General features: G+C 36.7%; 1 protein-coding gene across 5 annotated transcripts in view; it reads right to left on the bottom strand.

Annotated features, from left to right (window-relative positions):
- LOC123715256 overlaps positions 1–22,550 on the bottom strand; it is a 75,240-nt gene that overhangs the window by 27,291 nt on the left and 25,399 nt on the right. For all 5 annotated transcript variants that reach the window (XR_006754411.1, XM_045670203.1, XM_045670202.1 and 2 more), the window contains 8 exons: positions 21,866–22,186; positions 19,985–20,237; positions 19,008–19,485; positions 12,595–12,812; positions 11,214–11,305; positions 8,677–8,848; positions 7,351–7,492; positions 522–744 (listed from right to left, as the gene is read on the bottom strand). Coding sequence is in view for 4 of the 5 variants with exons in the window: in XM_045670203.1 (XP_045526159.1) it covers positions 522–744; positions 7,351–7,492; positions 8,677–8,848; positions 11,214–11,305; positions 12,595–12,812; positions 19,008–19,485; positions 19,985–20,237; positions 21,866–22,186 (1,899 nt within the window). In the remaining variant the exon portion in view is untranslated. The remainder of the gene's footprint in view (positions 1–521; positions 745–7,350; positions 7,493–8,676; positions 8,849–11,213; positions 11,306–12,594; positions 12,813–19,007; positions 19,486–19,984; positions 20,238–21,865; positions 22,187–22,550) is intronic.

Here is a 22,550-nt window from a genome sequence, read left to right as displayed (position 1 = left end):
ATCAGAGAGTTAATTGAATCTCTAGACAGTTAATTAAAGATTGATATTCAATCAAGTCGCTAGCATTTTGATTTAAATAAAGCATCGTCGAAAACGTTTAACTATCTGTCTGACCGAAAGCCAGCGTGTTGATTAACAATGTAAAACAAGACTCCGCCATGATTAATTCATTTGTGATTGTTATTTCGGTGTGATAGTGAAGAACTGAGAGCTTGGAAATTCCGTGTTTTGCTTTATTGTAAATGGTTAGGTTAGGTTAGCCTCGTTGCCTAGGAACGTTTAGGAAACTCGTTAAACGTTTCGTTCACTCACTTGTCTGACGGAACTTTAGCGACTTGATTGAATATCGATGTTAATTAACTGTCTAGAGATTCAATGAACTCTCTGATTTAACTACTTTACTGCGACATAGTTACGAAGAAATAAACTTAATTTTTTTTTAATCTTCTCAAATAGCCCATTTCACCTACACCTAGTTTAACTTTAATTGTAAAGCAAAACAAAAATTGGTATTTAATTACCGTGTATAGCGATCGTCAACAGATAACGCTTTAGAGAGTGCTTGAAATGCGCCCTTGACAATATTAGAATCCGTATGATCCAATGCGTAGACTGTACAGCGTAAAACCCCTCGCCACGCCATATCCTCCCACAACGAGAGTATTGGAGAGTAAACGCACCCAGCGCGACGTTTCGTAGGTGGCTCCACTTCCTTTCTCCCTTCACGCTCAGCCCCAACTCGCCCTAAAGGAGATAGCTTTATATTAGTAGTAGCTGTGCTCTGCGGTTCTACCCGCATTAAACTATCTCGATTAATAGACAAAAAATGCAAGAAGATATTTTCTTAAGGCACAATTCTACCAAAATACTCTGAAGCACATATGTTTACAAATATTTTGTGCAAAACTATAGCAAAACACACGCACGTGTGTCACGTTTGGCTTTTGTCTCCGCCGGCAAAGCTGTGTTTTTTGTGCACGCACAGTATTGCACACTTGTTGCCGACAGTTGCTTATATGGAGGAGCAGGAAAACGTTATGCTTTGTACTCAAGTCAAAGTCAAAAACCATATATTCATATAGGTAACTCAATGTACACTTATGAACGTCAATAAAAAAGGAATATACATTAAATACTTCTAATTTTACATTTACTGCCAGTTCTCAAATCAAGGGCGTAGAACGGAAGAGAAGAACTGGCGACAAACTCTTCGCCACTCTTTTTAATCTCCAAGTTTGTTTTTTCTATGACACAACGTTTGTAAGGAGCTGCCATTACACCATGTTCCACATGACATATTAAGTAATAAATAATAATAAAATTAATTAAAAGCAAAGAATTGTCTCAAATTATCAAAGATCCTCTATCAGCAGGAGGCATGGTGAAATAGGAGCACGCACTTACATTCTCGTGGGAACAACATGCAAATACATAGTCGCCTATACGGTTACGAAGACGGGTCGACTGCAATGTTTCTAGATTTTTCCACTAGTTAGAGAACTTTTCAGCAGGCTGTAATATGATTTCTGACCGTTTCAGGAGATGGTCAATCACATATTAGAAAATTTTAATTTCCATAATGTTACCCTAGTTTTCAGGAAGCTGAAACCTTTTTTCAGTCGGTTTCAGAACATGTGTAGTAGAGTGTTGCAGTTTTCAGGCGTTTTCAGGCCTAGGTATACCCCTTTGATGAAGGAATATTCTAGACCAAACTTTCTAGGTGTGAGACAAGTACAAAATGATACCTCTTCCGTTTGGATCTCGCTTAGAGTAGTCGTGTATAAAACCCAACCCGTGTTTAATTAAATTGAAAAAGTTTCAAAATTCTAATAAATAAAATAGTTGAAAGTACTAGGATAACAGTGCATCATAGGAGTAGCCACCATTCTTTTAAGTCACCGCCCACTTGCTGCCGCCCCCAACGCATACGCAAGTTGCAGGAAGGAGTGTCAACCAAGGCCACACCCCCGACCAGTGACTAAATACAAGACATATCTCCTTGCCATTTCTGCGCTCTTGGTATAAAGATCAAGGTAACACACAATGAATACCTCAATGAATAATTCCCTGGAAAAATCTACGTCAGAGCCTAACTTACAAGAACAAGAAGAGCATACCTTTGTCACTTCTAGGCAAAAACGTAAAAGGTTTGCAAAAACACACAGTGAGGAAATTTCTGACTTTAGGGAAGAAATGAAAAATATTATTACCTCGTGGGGAGAGAAACATCAAAAGCAAATGGACAAGCTATTCCCAATGATTTCTGCCCTTAATCTGAGCAACTCAAATATAGAAAAGTCAATTACTTTCCTAGCAGAGCAAAATTTAGAATTTAAAAAAAAATTGAGTCATTCGAAATAGAGATAAAAAAACGCGATGAACAAATTTTGATATTAGAACATAAATTAGAAGATACCGCCAGACAACTATTGAGATGAGAAATGTACCTCTGGAAGGTAAAGAATCTAAAGAGGACCTCATTAAACTAATGTCAAACCTTGCGCAAAATATAAAATCTGAAATCAACAAAGAGGACATAAGGGATATATATAAAACAAGGAGAAACTCTTCTACAAAAACAATTGTAATCGAACTAACCTCTACGGTTACAAGAGACAAACTGCTCTATGCAGCTAAGAAGTTTAACACTGGCCCAACCAACAAACTCTGTGCTAAACACCTCGGACTTAAGAAAGACCCCGATGTACCGATCTTCATCTCGGAATCACTAACGCAGAAGGCAAGTAGGCTTTACTTTCTAGCTCGAGACGTGAAGAGAGTGAAGAAATACAAGTACTGTTGGACGGCCATAGGACTTGTATATCTTCGAAAAGACGACACCTCTACCATTCTACAAATTACAAATGAGGCCCAAATTCAAAACCTAATGAACTTAGACTGACTAATCGGGATACTTATTCTGTGTCAACCATTATTTGTACCATTTTGTATCCCACTTTCTTGTGTACTAATTTCAGGTACTATAACTAATTCTAATGTTTTCTACTTAAGTTTATGTAACTCATATGTACTGTCTTGTCAACTCACCTCTCTCAACTCATGTGCTGACGTACACTCCTCTCATACTCTCTATGTAAATAGTCTTGAACATCTACACATAACTGCTAACTTTTTCACAATAATGCTTCAATACCTACCATTGCATAAACACATCAAAGTAAAATTACATGATTTCCAATTCCTAATACATACCCTATCCTGTTTCATCTTACCTTGCTTCCTGCTGGTTCTTCACTTATGGAAAAAGCCATATTCAAATACAACTCACAACCCCCTGGGCCTTACCAAACTCAGAAATGGATAGGTACTTTCAAGATTTAGACAAAACATCTAATTTCTCCTCAACTCTCTGTTTACCTGAAGAGCTCAAAAATTTCATTCCAACCCGAAAACAGGGATATTATATTCTAACCCAAAATATACGAAGTGTTTATAAGAACTCGGATGACTTAGATTTAAACTTAGAGCTGCTTGATTTATCTACAGACCCGGATATAACTATTCTAACAGAATGTAGACTTCACCACGATAAACCCCTCCCTATCAAAAAAGGCTATCAGGCCCATCATACAACAAAAAAACAAACTCAAAACGATGGTGTAGTTATTTATCTCAAAGATAACATTGAACACTCCGAGCAAGAACTAGACTTATACGGAGCTTCTGGCATGCTTATCAAAATACAAAACCTAACCATACTCGGAATCTACCGATCACATACAAACAGCAACAAAAAGAAATTTACTGAATCAGTGACTAAATACCTAGAAGATAACTCCCTGACTAAAAATATTATAATACTAGGCGATATTAATATAAACATTTTAGATGAATCTACTGACTTGGACGGTACTGACTATCTAACACACCTCTCGGGATTAGGGCTGATTCCAGGACACCGCTTACCAACCAGAGACAAAAACTGTCTAGATCATGCTATGCTTAAGCTTGACCCTAAATGTTTTTCAGCAAAAGTAGCCGTTTTAAAAACTACAATAACTGACCACTCAGCTGTGTTCTTATACATATCCAAACACACGACTTCGACCGAAGTTAGTAAATATAATACCGAAGTTAGTAAATAGATTCTTGAGGCAAACACTAAAATAAAAACTATCCCAAAAACCAAGCGTTGTTTAAAGCCCTGGATTACACCCGGTGTTCTGAAATGCATAAGACACAGGAATAAACTCCAATTCCAACTCAAAGCAGACTCTAGTAACGACATACTCCAGATAACATACAGACGTTATCGTAACTACTGCAACAATTTAATCAAAAATCTGAAGCGCAAGTATTATCGTGACCTATTATCTAAACCAAGCAATAATACTAAAACCCTCTGGAATGCAATTAAAGAAATAAGTAATCTACACAAATCGAAAAACAATAATTTAGAACTTATGCAAATAAAGCCTACCATAGAAGCATCACTTGCTCATATAAATAACTATTTTGCAAATATAGGTCAACTATTAGCAAAAGAACTACCATCCACCCCAAGAAACTTCGACTTCCAGTCTAACAATAAGACGCAATTAACATCAATAGGAATTATTGACACTGAACCCAATGAAATCTCTGCTATAATAAAAAACCTTAAATCAGAAAGTGCAACTGGAATAGATAATATTTCCAACCGCTTCTTAAAACTAGCATCACCATTACTTTCTCCTATTATCTCTCAATTATGCAATGTATGTTATAAAACCGGTGTCTTCCCTACCATTCTTAAGAGTTCAATTATCCATCCAATCTTCAAAAGTGGTGATAAAAAAGACATCAGTAACTACCGCCCAATCTCTATCTTAACAGCTATATCCAAAATCCTAGAAAAAACTATTAACTCAAGAATAATATCCTACCTTAATAAATACAATCTCCTCTCACCAACACAATTTGGTTTTCGGTCAAATTGTAGTACTGAAGATGCTATCCTAGCCGTTATAAATTACCTAGTTGAACGCCTTGACCGGAAACAAAAGTGTCTTACACTATTTATCGACCTTAAAAAGGCATTTGATACTGTTTGTGTTTCAACTCTGATTAAGCGCCTGGATAATATTGGCATTAGAGGAGTCTTTCTCAACCTCTTGACCAGCTATCTGACAGATAGGACTCAAAGAGTTAAGCTAGGTAACTTAATTAGTAACGTAAATGAAAACCCGATTTCTTTCGGCGTCCCTCAGGGTTCGGTTTTAGGGCCAACGCTGTTCTTGATATATGTCAATGAAATGTGCAATACCAAAATCAATAAAGGTATCATCACTTGTTATGCTGATGACATGGCACTAACTTTTTATGGGGATACATGGGAGGAAACTTATAAAAACGCTGAAGCGGATCTTCACAAACTTAACGCGCACTTAACCAGCAGTCAGCTAACTATTAATCCATCTAAAACTAACTTCATAACTTTTGCTATACGTGATAAGAGCCAACCCCCCTCCAATCTTAACATAAAATTACACAAACTAAATTGCAATTGTAGTGAAGACTGCGGCTGTGACACGCTGCTTAGGGTGAAACAGATTAAATACTTAGGTGTGATTATTGACCAAAATCTAAACTGGCACGCCCATGTTGATGCAGTAATAAAAAGGATACGTAGGTTAAGCTGGATTTTTTGCAATCTACGTCATGTAGCGGAACCAAACATCATATATACCGTGTATAAAGCATTAGTTCAATCTGTTATCACCTACTGTATCACAGTGTGGGGTGGTTGTGCGAAAACCAAAGTTCTAGCACTTGAAAGAGCTCAGAGAGCAATTATAAAAATAATGTTACTAAAAAATAAAAGTTTTCCAACTGAAGAATTGTACAAGTCTTGCAAACTACTGACCATACGCCAGCTCTATATTCTCCGTTGTGTCCTTAGGAGACACGCAACCTCTCCACATAAAACAGACACACCTCAAAAAAGGACCCAACATAATATAATAAGCTACACAATTTGCAAGACAATCTTTGCACGTAAGCAATACAACAATCGCTCAGCTTATCTCTATAATAGTTTAAATAAAACCCTTAGCTTTCATAATCTTACATACCATAAATGTAAAACAACTTTAAACCATTGGCTCGGTACACTTAACTACAACAAAACAGAAGCATTGTTAAATCATCTAATATAATTTTTTCCTTAATCCATCTTTTCATGCAACACCCGCACACATTTGTTTCGTCTTTCACAAACACATTACATAGTCATGATAATATATTCATATATTTGTTTATTTTTATTTATTTATTTTTCTTTTTTTTTAAACCAATTGTGTTGGTTGATTTAAAGAAGAGCGAAGCTTCCCTTCACAGGTCTCTGACTTACTAGGAGAATCTATCTGAATTGTATTGTACATGTATCTGAACAAATAAAGAATTTTGAATTTTTTTTTTTTTGATACGAGAGAGAGAAGATCAGAACTTTCTCGAAACTAGACTGAGCACTCTAGAACGCCGTACGACAAGGACGGAGTAACGTGCGAAAGAGACAAAGAGTGCGGACGTTCTAGAACGATAGATGCGATAACAAGAGAGGAACACCGAAGCGATAAAGTACGAATAAAGTGATTACAAGTGATAAAGTGCTGTGGGAAGTGTGCATAAGTGAAGTGACTGTGTTTTTGCATGCAATTAGTGCATCTCTGCAATTAATTTGTGCCCATAAATTCCTCATTGATTTATCAAGAAATAAACCTTTGAAGAAATCTACGGCATTTTCTATCCGATCCCCTAGCTCGTAACAATACAATATTCTTGATCATTCAAAAAATTACTTGGCATAGTGCGCGTATAATTAAATGTGTTGGCTTTGGTAGTGTAATTGAGACTTAGTTCGAGAGTCACGATTGCGCACACACAAGGGCCCAGTTGTGCGCGAACTTTGCTAAAATATTCACGCACAATTCGATATTGTTCGTTTAGTGGGTCGAAGTAAACAAACATTAGTACCGTACGTTGTGCAACGTACCTTTCGCTTTAGACATTAAATATCGCGGACATTTTAGTAGATATTGATATTATATATATTGATATATTGTCTCCAAAAACTGTGGTGTGGCATTACGATTATAATAATAATTGTGTTAAAAAAATGTTTTTAACCAGTAATATTGAAAATAAAATGTAAAAAATTCATTGTTTTGCGAAAAAAAATTAAGTGTAGAATAAAACGCTAAAGAACGAAATGTTAATATTAAATACGGCTTAATCTTTATTATTGCCTTCATAATTTTTCTATGTAAAATATAAACGAACTTTTGAATTGACATGCGTGACTGTCCATGGGCCTAAACTTCTTCTAAAAAGCTTAAATAAAATACTTACGTGTTATTTCTGCGAAGAGCAATAAATAAGCCGCACGTTGAAGACTTGGTGAAGCGAGAGTTGTAGGGGTAGCCAGTTGTTCCGCAATCGTTACGACGCGCTCGCGAGCTGCTTGACGAGCGTACGGTAAGGCCGCGGTACACTAATAAAAATAATATCTAATATCTAAAATAACATCGTCTTTATCAAATACTGTACAAATATATATGTATGTATACAGTCCACTACTTTTTCAGATATATAAAATGTGTCATGTGTGTGTGTGTGTCATGTTTTGTTTAAGTATATTCTTCCTTTCCTTTTAGCTAAGGAATGCAAGTGTTTATTCTTCTCACTGTTCGCCAACTATCGTTAGCGACATTATCCGGCTCGAAGGACCACATGTTAGGAAATAATTGGGAATTAATGAAGGTCTAGATTTTTTATGTTTTAATGACGTGGAAATTTGCTTTGAGATTAAATACTTCGTAATGCTAAACCGTTCTTGCCAGCACGCCCTGAGCATAGATAAAATATAAAAATATGTATTGAAATATAATTAAAAGATTTTTTTTATAGAACAGGGGGCAACCGGGCATGAGGCTCATCTGATGTTACGTGACTGATACTTTTTAAGAATTGATACGGTCTTTTCTAGAAGGACCCTAAGTGGAATTGGTTCGGAAAAACATCAGTGGGAAGCTGGTTCTACAGTGGTGCTGCAAAAACTGCCTTAAAACGCACAGTTGTGGAACAACGGACGTGGAGGTGATACGGATGGTATTTAGCATTCAGGTACGATGATGAAACTCAGCTGCAGGTATTCATCTGAACACTCTCCATGAGATTTACGATAGAAGATGCAGTTTACTTATTAATAGATTATAATTGCGTAATAAGAATGAATTTAATATGAAAATATGTATGATTCGTAGATAATAATTAATAAACAAGAAATTAAAAAAAATACATAAGAAAATTGATAGCATCGTATAAGAATTTAATTAGAAACTCCAAAAGATAGTATTCTTAGACCTGTAAATTAAAACACAGCGTAACATATTCACAGAAAACTCGTACCTCACTGAAAATATCCTAATTGTTTTTTTCGCATTACAGTCTACCAATAAAGGCCGGCAACGCACTTACGAGCCTTCTGGCAATGTGAGCATCCATGGGCGGCGGATGTCACTAACACTTAACATCAGGAACGGACGGGCCGTTACATCACATTAAAAAAGAAAAGTATACTGTTTCAACAATACAATCTTTACAAATACGAAAAAATACTTCAAAATTGAATCACACACAAGCAACACATAATTTATACCACCAATTGGCACTCACCAAATCAATAATCAAAGGATCACAGGTCAAAGACACCGTCGGCTCCACCAAATCAAAGATATCCGCGATTTGTTCGTCGCTTTGCTTCGAGTTTTTCGCAAATGCACAAAGTATTCGTAGACATTTCTGTTTGTCGCGGCCTATTATCTTCGTCGCCATATCTGTTACGATCCTAAAAATTAAGGTTATAATTTTAATATATTTTATAAAATAGTGTTCCAACGGGCTCAAGGCTGACTCGATGTAAGGTGACACAGCCAGATGCCGTCATACAATCGAGCGGGTGTGTTGTCAGGCTTCAGAAACCGGTACGTGTGTTCTGGAACGAACTGCGCTAACAGCGTTTATATTTTGCAGTAAGTCACACATTACTATTGATTTATAGGTTAACTTATGGAGATCACTGTTTGCAAGTAGCACTTTAGCAAAAAAAATCGAACGGCGATTATAAACTGGAATTCTTGTCTTTAGTCTATGATAGGAGTAGGTTATCATAAACTAAAGACAAAAATGAAACCTTTAGGTTGGGACAAAACGACGGACACGGGCAGTGTTTGCCGTGTATTGGACGCTTTTGAGACATAAATTGTGTGTTGTGTGATATAAAATTTTATTTCGGTTATAACTGAGGGGTAGGATTTTTTAAATTATTATTTTAAGGTTTTACTTTATTGTGAAGCTATATGAAATGTTTTCTTTTTTTAGCTTTGGCTTAGCCCTCAAATTAGATCTTCATTATTGAATAATAAATTAACAATTTGTTTATGTGGTAAACATTACGTGATATAATAGGATTCGTAGGAAAAACCAAAATCCTCTTGACGCCTACATTTATTTATATAAGTATAAATATCCTAATATGTGTTTTATTTAATGTTAAAAACCCGTAACAAGTTTTATTTATTTATTTTACAGAAAAATATAATAAAATCAAAATATGATACATTAGAAAACTGCTGTTAGTATAAATCGAACTATAGCAGTCCTGATTAGGCACGCGACTATAAAAATAGTTTACCCATTTGTTTTTTATGCTGGTTAACGTAAGGCTAACTAATAACAGACTGTAGTAGCAAATGCCTCAACGCTTTCAACATATTAGGTCCTTACATATGAAAATGGCGTTTTGTATGGGAGGAACAAAAAGTCGAATATTTTTAAATATAATAAATTTAATTAATCAAAGTATGAACCATTGTTTTCTATGCACTTTTGCCACCTCATAGGTAGTTCATTGATCCCTTCAATAAAAAAAAACAGTCGGACGGGACTCAATACAATCTGTGAAGGCGATTTGGACTGCCCCATCAGAGTTAAATTTTTTCCCTTGCAAGAAGTTGTCCAAATTTCGAAAAAAATGGTAATCTGTTGGAGCAAGGTCCGGGGAGTACGGAGGATGTCTGAGACAATCCAATTGAAGCTCTTCTAATTTGGTAGCCGTCTGTTGTGCAGTGTGTGGTCTAGCGTTGTCGTGAAGTAGCAGCGGCGTGGAGCGATTGACCAGCCTAGGTTGTTTAGCCGCTAGCTTTTCCATCATGGTTTGCAATTGCTGACAATAGACATCAGCCGTAATACTCTGGCCAGATTTGAGAAAACTGCAATGAACAATACAGGCACTAGTCCACCAAACGCTTACAAGTAACTTTTTTGGGGTTAATTTTCGCTTGGCGCAGGATTTGGCTGGCTGGCCAGGCTCCAACCATTGCGCTGAGCGCTTCCGATTATCGTAAAGAATCCATTTTTCATCACAGGTAATGATTCGGTTTAAAATACCTTCATTATTGTGCCGGTTCAGTAATGTAACGCAGCAGTCGACGCGCGTTTGCCGGTTTGCTTCAGTCAATTCGTGAGGTACCCACCTTTCAAGCTTTTCACCCTTCGAGTCGTTTCCGCAGCACTAGTGCCACGGCGGAACTCGTACTCGTAAATAATGCGATACTTTAAGTTTTCCATTTTGTAAAATGAGTGACGCAAACAGAAAAAAACAGAAGAAAAAAAAACAAATGAATGACGGTCATCGAAGCACAAGTACATGAGTAAGTAGCTGTACAACTTTGAATTTGGAATTTCTAACCAAAGAGGAGGTATTTGAGGTGAAAGTGGCCAGTACGACATAACGCCAATTTCATATGTAAGGACCTAATATATGTTGTTTGCTCTCGATGTACAGAGCCTAACTTCATTGCGTTACCGCTTGGGTCTGTACGTCATGCTCAACTCAATTTCCGTTTGTTAAAATAGATAACTTAATATTTCCAGCTCAATCGATTGCCTTCGCTGTAACACTGACACTCTGTAATTAGATCTGTGTTGATGCCTTACCTACTATGGTTTTGTATGTAGTCTATAAAATAATTGACCCTAACTAAATCACTGTAGCAAAGCATACGATTTAAATAAATCTTATAATAAATTCCGACTTATAAGAAAAAGAAGAACTTCTTTTGAAAAAGTTTTAAAGTATAGTAATGCCGTTCGATGACAACATACACTACGGTTTATAAAAACGTAGAAGTTGGAAAACAAGAATAACTAACCGGGCATTCTCAGCATTAACAAGAGCTGGATATACGGATGCGGCAGCCGCAAGGAGCGTGAGGTATGCGCCGGCGCCTCCTCGCTTACGCACCTGTGAACAATAATTATGATGCTGAGACGTAAAAAATAAGACATAAAACAAAAGTTATGCCTCATTTATACCCTTAAACAGAAATGGCAATGGGCGGGGCATAAAGATGCACAGACAAAAGGTGGACTATAAGGACGAATATATGAAAACGACCGAGGGGAAAAAGGAGAAGATGGCACCCTAAAAGGTAGATAGAAGAAGCGAATGGAGAAAGAAAGGCATGGACACAAATATTTGGTAAAAGCTGGAGGAGACTCGTGAACGCATTCCGATCCGATGGTACTGAAGGAAGTTAATAACGAAAAAAATTTACGAGATTTAGAATCTGAACTGTTTATTAAATATTTCTAAGGATTGGAAACGCAATTTATTATTATTATTTTAGCGACAACTGAAACGCACACACACTCCATAATACTAATTTAGAAAAATGTAAAAAAACAATAGCATATGCTAAACGCTTATCGGATACCTAATTTGCAATTTTTCCTAAGAAATTCTAAAACTGGTAGATTTTATTATATTTTTAGTATTTATTTTTTTGTAACATTTATGTTTACCATAATCGTCATAGATTTTAAATGAGATAGCTTGTAACTGATATAGCTAGGTAGCTGTATTCCTTAAACGATTTTCGACATTAAGAACACTAATAAATTCTGATAATATACATTAAAAGTTTTAAAGATTAATTAGAAAACTAGATTATTAACAGGAACGCTAGGAAACAAATCGTTTTATCTCATTGTAGAATTACGTAGCATTCTAATTGTGAAATATTTTTTAAAATTCGTTGTATGTTTTAGTTCATTAAAATCATAAAAAAAAACTAATACAGTTACGCCCAATCACAGCAGAGCAAATGCCAAATTTAGAGTGAGGTGGAGGCGCTATCTTGACTAAAGTTTACATAATAGAGTTGGTTCTGTGATTTGTATTTGAGTAGACTGTGATAAGTGAGATTGGGGCCTTAAACCCACTCGTTATAAGCTGAAAGTGTTATTTTTAATGTTAAAATCTATCTAAATGAATACTGAACGATATATATTGGAATCTTACGCCGAGTAATCTTTAATGACGAGAACGTAATGAAGATCCAAATCGATGAAGTAACGAAAGTTTTCCGCCATACTTTATCGCGTAGTATTTGTAAAACTTTATGTCATGGTTATCGCTAATTTAGGTTAAATACATTTCTTTTACATATTTTCTGCGGAATAACGAACTAAATATGACCTAACAAATCCAACGTAATATGACCGTTAGCATTTTAAAGGTGAAATACATACGGCCACCATAGCTTCGCGCACTTTCTCGTCGGACGCCTCAACCGCGTCCGCTGTCAGTGCGCAGCCCAACGTCGCTCCAATCGAACGAAGCGTGCGCATGTCATTTGCGGCCGTCACCGCCAGCGATCCCAGTTCCCCAACTAGCCCGGCCATGCGAATACCGCTCGAGCACACACGCCGCATTACCGACATACAACTCCAGCGTTTCCTTCCTGAATCTACAAAAAACTACAAGTAAGCGCAAGCGCAAATAATTGAATGCAATAGTTTTGTTTGCATACATAATTATATAAAACCAAAATAAATATACGACTCAAAATATTAACTATAAAAGCCTTTTTAAATCTTAAAGATTTTTTTGACATAAAAAAGGTAAGGGTTTCAGGACTGACTGTTCCAAATAAGTGAAGTTTAAAAATAAAACTCGAGGTTTACATAATAATAATTTATTCATAAGTATTTTTTTATGTACCTATTATATTTAATTTTCTTTTAGTTATATTCAGTATCTAAGAAATAGTTTCGTTTATATTGCTTACGTCTTTGGTAGACCAGTGTTGTGACACTCAATTATATCTATACTAATGTAACTGTGAGCTAATTTATTCTTCATACTATGGATAATGACAATCGATATGGAAAAAATATCGATAGTATCGATACTATTGATAGATAGATACTATCTGTGTTGAAAATGTGTTAACAAAAGTTTTGCAGTATTTGTCGTAATGTAGCAAATACCAATATTTAAAAAAACTTTCGATAGTATCGATACTATTGATAGATAGATACTTTCTGTGTTGAAAATGTGTTAACAAAAGTTTTGCTGTATTTGTCGTAATGTAGCAAATACCAATATTTAAAAAAACTTTCGATAGTATCGATACTATTGATAGATAGATACTTTCTGTGTTGAAAATGTGTTAACAAAAGTTTTGCAGTATTTGTCGTAATGTAGCAAATACCAATATTTAAAAAAACTTTCGATAGTATCGATACTATTGATAGATAGATACTTTCTGTGTTGAAAATGTGTTAACAAAAGTTTTGCTGTATTTGTCGTAATGTAGCAAATACCAATATTTAAAAAAACTTTCGATAATATCGATACTATTGATAGATAGATACTTTCTGTGTTGAAAATGTGTTAACAAAAGTTTTGCTGTATTTGTCGTAATGTAGCAAATACCAATATTTAAAAAAACTTTCGATAATATCGATACTATTGATAGATAGATACTTTCTGTGTTGAAAATGTGTTAACAAAAGTTTTGCTGTATTTGTCGTAATGTAGCAAATACCAATATTTAAAAAAACTTTCGATAATATCGATACTATTGATAGATAGATACTATCTGTGTTGAAAATGTGTTAACAAAAGTTTTGCAGTATTTGTCGTAATGTAGCAAATACCAATATTTAAAAAAACTTTCGATAACATCGATACTATTGATAGATAGATACTTTCTGTGTGGAAAATGTGTTAACAAAAGTTTTGCAGTATTTGTCGTAATGTAGCAAATACCAATATTTAAAAAAACTTTCGATAGTATCGATACTATTGATAGATAGATACTTTCTGTGTTGAAAATGTGTTAACAAAAGTTTTGCAGTATTTGTCGTAATGTAGCAAATACCAATATTTAAAAAAACTTTCGATAGTATCGATACTATTGATAGATAGATACTTTCTGTGTGGAAAATGTGTTAACAAAAGTTTTGCAGTATTTGTCGTAATGTAGCAAATACCAATATTTAAAAAAACTTTCGATAGTATCGATACTATTGATAGATAGATACTATCTGTGTGGAAAATGTGTTAACAAAAGTTTTGCAGTATTTGTCGTAATGTAGCAAATACCAATATTTAAAAAAACTTTCGATAGTATCGATACTATTGATAGATAGATACTATCTGTATTGAAAATGTGTTAACAAAAGTTTTTCAGTATTTGTCGTAATGTACGAAAGTTTTATTAAACATTGATATTTGCTTTGCGACTCTAGTGTTGCTCCAAAATAGATATCGATACTGTCGGTATTAACAATAGTACATCTAAAATTAATGGTCAACTATCAAATTCTAGGACATTTGAATAAATTCAATAGCAAATAACATTAAACAACAATAGTTTTTAACCAACATCCCCAAAGATGTTAATATTTTGCAGAAATGTCAATTTACATGAAGACATACACTTACGGAGAGCAGATAAGATTGGTTAATTAACATACTGAATGATTACACTCATCATAATCTTGTACCTAAGATTATGATAAATGTGCAAGAATGTGAAGAGTATGATAATCTTTCCAACAATCTCCTAAACAAAGAAAAGCCTTGCATTTCGAGCACTTCACTGAAGTTTCTTTCCTGCGTATTGCTGCTGCGCATGTTGGTCGGCTGGAATTTGGATTGGAAAGTGATTACTTTGTTGGTACCTCTCGCGTTCAGGCAAAGGGCGCGCTGACCTGATATTTCTCCTGTGAGGGTCTACCTGAAACTCTGTATGTATCATCACTTTGAAAGTAGAATTCCTCCTGTGTATCAAGAAGGCGTTTAAATTATTCAGTAGTTTTCTAAACACCTTGTGATACCATTTGGATCCTCGTTTTCGGTACATCAGACACACACACAGTTTCTGGTCCTTCAAATCTACAACTCCCATGTAACAGTTGTAATCCTTAATGGCACACGGTTTTAAAACATTTACGCCGGCTCTTCTGCTCGGAACCATGTCCTCCTGTGGACCTGTGGTAAGTTGAAATGGCCGTTACTAATTTAACATCTTTCCAGCAGACCAAGGAAATGTCCCCGCAATGCCGGAATAATGCTGTTCCCCGCAGCAACGATTTCTCTTGTAAACTTTTAATGTCTGCACATTTTTCCTGTTATGATTCATCGTACCAATAACATCAGTGTCCCTACTTTTTCAAATCTGGTTAATTGTAACTGGTTATACCAGTTATCCATAACCAAAGTATGCAATAAGTCTTAGAACTCATTCATGAGCTCAAGACCTACCTTGGCAGTAAGATTTTCGAACCCATGAATCCTGGACAAAACTAGAATCTTTGCCAGCATTATAAATTTTAATTAGTTACCTGTCCTTGCTTCGCTGAATTCAAATGACTTGATGCCAAAACCTAAGACGACTCTTTCTCAAAAACTCAATGGGTTTATAAAATTCGTAAAATTTATTATTACAATGTTTAACTATTGGTGAGATTTTTGCAATTTTTTTGTCGTACGATAATTCGTAATTTGGCACCGTGTCAACAAAATGCAAAAATCTAATTACCAGCATGAACCTGTCCCTCGATATAAGCTTCCTAAATTTGAACAGTTCCAACAGACCTGTGGTCCGGTAGTCTTTAACTTTAGCATGATAATTAAAAGACATTAACATAATGATCGCCAAAAGCCTGTAAAGGCGCATCGGTTTCCGTCCACTGCATAAGGTTTTTGGGCGGAACCCCAAGCTCTGGTGCAATTTCAAGCATTTGGCGGGCATATAGATTAGTTTCTTCCAATATCGTGTTAATTATGTCTCCCCCCAAAAATATTCGAAAATATTTGCGGAGTCCAGGGAAATCTGGGTAGGGCCAAAAGATCCCCTGAACACAGTTTTCTGGGCCGAGACCGTGGAAAAGTCCTCTGACCATGAAAACTAAGATGAGTCGCCGTCACCAACACCCAAATTCCCAAATCGATCGCCAACAGCCTGTAAAGGCGCATCGGTTTCCGTCCACTGCATAAGGTTTTTGGGCGGAACCCCGAGTTCTGCTGCCATTTCAAGCATTTGGCGGGCATATAGATTAGTTTCTTCCAATATCGTGTTAATTATGTCTCCCCCCAAAAATATTCGAAAATATTTGCGGAGTCCAGGGAAATCTGGGTAGGGCCAAAAGATCCCCTGAACACAGTTTTCTGGGCCGAGACCGTGGAAAAGTCGTCTGACCATGAAAACTGAGATGAGTCGCCGTCACCAACACCCAAATTCCCAAATCGATCGCCAACAGCCTGTAAAGGCGCATCGGTTTCCGTCCACTGCATAAGGTTTTTGGGCGGAACCCCAAGCTCTGCTGCTATTTCAAGCATTTGGCGGGCACATAGATTAGTTTCTTCCAATATCGTGTTAATTATGTCTCCCCCACAAAAATATTCGAAAATATTTACGGAGTCCAGGGAAATCTGGGTAGGGCCAAAAGATCCCCTGAACACAGTTTTCTGGGCCGAGACCGTGGAAAAGTCGTCTGACCATGAAAACTGAGATGAGTGGCCGTCACCACCACCCAAATTCCCTTGGACCTATTCCTCTGCTTCTTCAACCCAAATAATTTCAGAACGTAAATCGTTGACGATATGACTCATGCTCCCCACGTTGTAGGTTCGCCATCCACAGCTTCCCCAATATCTGCTATAAAGTCACCCGTAGCGTCATCTTCGCTTTTACTCTCTTCAATGTCGCTGCCGGAATGTGCAATGACCGCTTCAATTTCCGCCATCGTTAGCGGTTGTCTTGATCGCCCAAAATCAAGCGATCGCTGACTAAGACGGCGTTTCAAGAACGGAGAAGAAGAAGAAGAAAGGCCCGGAGTGGGGGATGCCATCACCGGACAGCAGGTTGGTCTCCAAAAGACTAGTCCTCTGGAACACCACTGCGGCAGCACAGCGCCCGGCTGCAGATTCATGCTGCCCCCGGAATAACTGAAACTTGGAACCAAGGCGCCAAATTTGGGTTCTGGACATCTTCTGGTGACTTCGGGCCGATTCGGTGAATTTTCTAAAACCAATAAACTTTTATAAAACTGTATGTTTTTATTTTCGATTATAGGATATCGATACTTTGAAAACTCTATTGATAAAATATTTATTCATCAATTGCTGCGTAAAAAATGTTTCTACAAACAAAATAATAATCACTACCGATAAATACAAAATTATCGATATTTATAATCGATTGCATATATCAATCCTTCTACAACAACATTACTGGAAAAATCAAATCACCTAATAATTGCAGAGTAAAAAATATACTCAACTACAACAAACATAAAATTATCGATATTTATAATCGACTAGCTGACCCGACAGACTTTGTTCTGTCAAATAGATTTGGAATGAGGCAGTTTATTGTTCCTGCCTAATTTATAGTTAGCGCAAAAAAATCTCCTGAACAGAACCGTCACCCTGATGATAGGGCAGTGTGTGAGGGTCAGCTCGGTTGACGAAAGTATCTTCGTTTCCACGAACTTTGGCCACTCTTATGTGACCCACTAAAAAACCCCGACTGGGATGTTTGCCAGAGGGCTTCAAACTACATTTGACTCTACATTTTATTTACAAAACGTTTGTATGGGAAAAAAGAAAAGGGCTGTTTTAGGGTTTTCCCGTAAATTATTCGAATTTTTCTCGCCGTAAAAACCATATTTAGACTTCAACGAACATTTAAAAAAAAGAATTGGTACAATTGGTCCAGGCGTTGTAGAATTTTGCGCTTACCAACACATTTTGCGATTCATTTTTATATTATAAGATTACGGTGCAACAGCTTCACTACAAGACAAATCTGATCACCTCACATATGCTGAGTAAAAAATATAGGTAACTAAGTAAGTTCATAGTTGAACATAAAAAAGTAGATAAAAAAAACACTTTAGTTCAATAGTCGAAGCAATTCACGCACACACATAAACGTCACGTTTTGCATGTGTGCGTGCGTCGTGCGAACTTTTTGCATTTTACCTATACTATTTGAATTTTATTGTGAAAGTATCTTTCTAAGTACAAATGTTTTGTAAAATCCAACTTATTTCGTAAATTTGCTGTAAGTTTGAGTTAAAACTAGGATTAAATAATAAAGTAATAAAATAGAAAAAAAATCAACAAAAAAGGGGTAGTAGGAAAAATTATAGGGTTTTTTTTTGGATTCGATTTCAAAAACTAAAGCGTGGATTAGTGTACGATATTTTTTTAATATAAAAAAATATATAAAGAATAGATAACTTACCCATTTTATAACTTATATAACACACTGAAACGGTACTCGGATTTTGACAAGAGAGCCGATCTTTGAATGGTGGTCACATGAATGAGTATTTTTTTTTTGTAGACTGAGTTTTGTTTCTTTCTCATTCATTTGACATACGACACAAACCATTCTGATATTATTTGTTTAAATTATAAGTGTAAACTAGAACATTGTCTTGTCGTACCGGCATTGACGAAGACTTTTTACACAAACTACCCACACATTGTCTACGCTTGAAAACGGAATACGTACGAATTCGTACAAAACATTAATACGTTTATTGACTGAAAGGGGGGGGGGTCGATATACCAAATAAGAAAATTAAAGACCCCTCCCCCTATAGTGCTTAGGTATACTAGAGAATACCTAGTCACCTACCTGCGACATATTCCGTATAGCAGGTATCGGGTAAAACCAAACCCGCATGAGCGCGCGACCACGATTCGAGGGTGTCTGTGAGCAACCTCGGAGCCCGCGATTCCAATTCCACCGCAGTCTGGACTAGGGCTGTCAAAACCCCCGTCGCTCGTGCAACATCCAACGGAACGGGTTTCACCACACCGATTACGTATAGTTGTATTGCATTTAGGCCATTTTCTAACGTGTCTAGTGCTACAGCGAGCAGATCGTCACGTAGGGTATCTACGAGGGACGGTACATCACATACGGCCTGCGCTAGAAGCCAGCGTAGCGGGCGCGTTCGTGACGTCGCAAGCGCAGCACGTATAGGTGTCAGGTATAGATCCGGCGGTAACGCACGCACGCTGTGACGTAAGAGTACGGAGAGTGTGTTCGTACACTCGTGTACCCATATCGCACCTAATTGTCCGCCCATTTCCGCCTCGCTTGTCTCCATCTGAAGAATTATTAAAAAATAATTAAGCTTTCAAATCAAATGACGACAAACTAGGCTCTATTTTAATAGGAAATACAAATCTTCTAGGGACTAAATGTTAATGAAACATTTATTTTAGGACAGTGTTGGCCTGGTGGCTTCAGCGTGCGACTCCCATCCTTGGTCGGAGGTTTCATCTCCAGCTGTTTACCAATGGACTTTCTATGTGCGCATTTAACATTCGCTCAAATGGCGAAGAAACCGACTCAAAAAAGACGTCGAGGAATCAAAAAAGTTGACGGCATGGGTCAGGCACAGGAGGCTGATCTCCTACCTATTCGATTGACAAATGATCATTATAACACTACAGAAATCTGAGGCCCAGACCTAAAATATTCGTAACGCCACTGATTTTTTTTATTACATTAAAATATAAATATTAAATTAAGTTTTAAGATTTTAAAAAAAAACAGAAGAACTCTGCAACCATTAAGCTGTATTTTATTAAAGTATAATATACCTGAACTCCTTCATGCAAGTCATACAAAAGTGGATCATCAGTGAGCGTAGTGAGGAAAACGCGCGATTGTACCGAAGCCGTCTCCCCTGGCCTAGGCGTAGCGTGGCTTTGTGAGATGATGGGCAATGTGATGGATGTCTGAACGAGACGCTGCCATACGGCATCATCGAGTATAGCACGGAATGTCGAAGGAGCCCCTTGACGGCAGAACAGGGCCGAACTTAAACATTTGAAGTTGGCGCACTCAAACACTCTGGAGAAACGAAATGCGTTTATTTTTATTTTATTCAGTTCGAAAGTCAAGGGCGTAGATCTAGCAAGAAGAGCTGGCAAGAAACTCACCGCCACTCTGTTTAATTGCTAATTTTTGGGTGATACAAATTGTTGGAACTGGTAAAATTTATAAAAGGCTTTATTGATTAATTTACGTTTAACGAGAGTTTTGAATTTATTCAGTGATATTTCTTTAATTTCCCTTGGGAGTTTGTCGTAAAAACTAATACAATTTCCATATAAGTAGTGATCTTCGGAGCCTGGTTGTTTGGTACTACACGAAGAAATCAACTTGGCACCTGCGTGAAATGTGCTTCTAAGAAAAGAGAATCTAATACTCAGGAGAACAGATAATAATAGTAGTAAAAGTTAGCAGTGTAAGTAATGAAGAAAAAAAATGTATTAATATAATTTTAAATTTATTTTATAATAAAATTAAAAAAAAATAATATAATAATTGTTAAGATGTAGATAAATAAATATTTTTCCATTCCATTAATCATATTAATGGAATCCACTAACATCGAATACATTAATTAGATTTAAAAAATCTTCGTTAAAAAAAAATCTTCTTTTAATGTGCCGTAAGTAGAAAAACAATCATCATACTTTTAAGGCAGTTTTTGCCATGCAACATCACTATGTGGAACCAGCTGCCCACTGAAGTATTTCCGAACCAATTCGACTTCGGGTCCTTCAAGAGCGTACCAATTCTTAAATATCCGGCAACGCTCTTGAAAATACTCGGTCCATGGACGACTGTGTCACTTAACATCTGATGATGATGATGTATTTATGTATATATGTCGCAGATTCAACACGATTAATAATTGCAAAATTGGTGTTACTACCGTCGTCCGACATTACAACACTGTCAGTGCGCACGTCCGGCGCAGGCGACGTTCGAAACTAAAGTGACTAGAGAATTCACTTACTGCCACGAAACAGTCGCGCCACTGACATTTGGTAGATCACACAGACTAGGCATTGTCAATTGTCAACGTTGACAGTCTACCTTACCATACCACACCGCATTCTACGACTAACTTCAGAGTGGCGGGAATTTTAAAATATTCATTCTCCGACATATATATTTCCGTCTCTTTATACTCTTTACAATCTTGTTTAAATCTAAAAAAAACTATATCCTTAACATCCCATCTCATAACTCTTGGCTTCTTGGCGAATCCTTTAAGGTCTCTGCAGTTAGGCTATGGAAGTCACTTTCCGTCCCTATTCGCCTGGCTCCATCTCTATCTTCTTTTAAATAATTATCCACATCGTATCCCTAACTTTGTTACTAACTACTAACTGGCGTGAGACTGATCTGGAATTGGATTATCGTGATTCATACGCACTTTTTACTTTATGTTTTTCATGTATCCAGTTTAGTTTCTTATTTATAACTATATGTAATATGTATTTTTGCACTTCTTGCCTACCTTATGTAATGTAATACATTTTTTTTCCATTACTCACAGTGGTTGCCTGGAAAAGATCGCTCGAAGGCGATAAGGCCGCCAGTTGCGCTCCTTTTCATTTAATTATGTTCATTTTTTTCTATTGTAATGTAACGTGTTAATAAATAAATCTTAACTTTAAACTCACCTAAACAGTTCCCGCAGATTATCATCATACGCAGTTCGCACGGATTCTCTCAACGCAACACAGAGCGTGCTGACCTGCCGAACCAATTGAAATGGCTGAGAGGATAATTCCTGATGCAATTTAGCATCAGGTCGCTCGTGGTGTGCTCTTGGAACTCTTTCGAAGGCAATTGTAAGGAGCGTTAGAGCTCGTACGTAATCGTTTAGGCAACGTATCAACGGACGTTGATCGCCTCCGGGGCGGGGCTTGACGCGTATCGCACCAATGAGACGATTGGACCATTGGGACATAAGGTCTTCGACCAGCGACGAATCTATTGCCCTGGAAATATTGTGTCTTGTCATTTAAAAATGTGAGTAGTTGGCATAGTTGGCTGAATGTGAGCCTCCCGACACAGAGGTCACATGGTCAAATTGCAGCTGTTCACCACTTGACACCGCATGGCCTTTTGATCTGCCCGAGTAACACCTAGTATAGTGATGGAAACCATCGACAAATCGGCCCAAAAAATGGAAACGTATCCAGCCACAGAATATTGATCACCTACTTGCCATTAAAAAAATCGCGGAACAGATAAGAGATGAAGACTTATAGATTATAGCCACACCTAATTTTTTAATAAAAATTATTATTACATAAAATATAAAAAAATAGGACACACTATAAAATGTTAAGTATAAAGAGT

Source organism: Pieris brassicae, chromosome 10 (genome assembly GCF_905147105.1).
Source record: "Pieris brassicae chromosome 10, ilPieBrab1.1, whole genome shotgun sequence".
Classification (NCBI taxonomy): domain Eukaryota; kingdom Metazoa; phylum Arthropoda; class Insecta; order Lepidoptera; family Pieridae; genus Pieris; species Pieris brassicae.
Note: the sequence above shows the minus strand (reverse complement) of the source record. Positions and strands in the feature narration are given on the sequence as shown.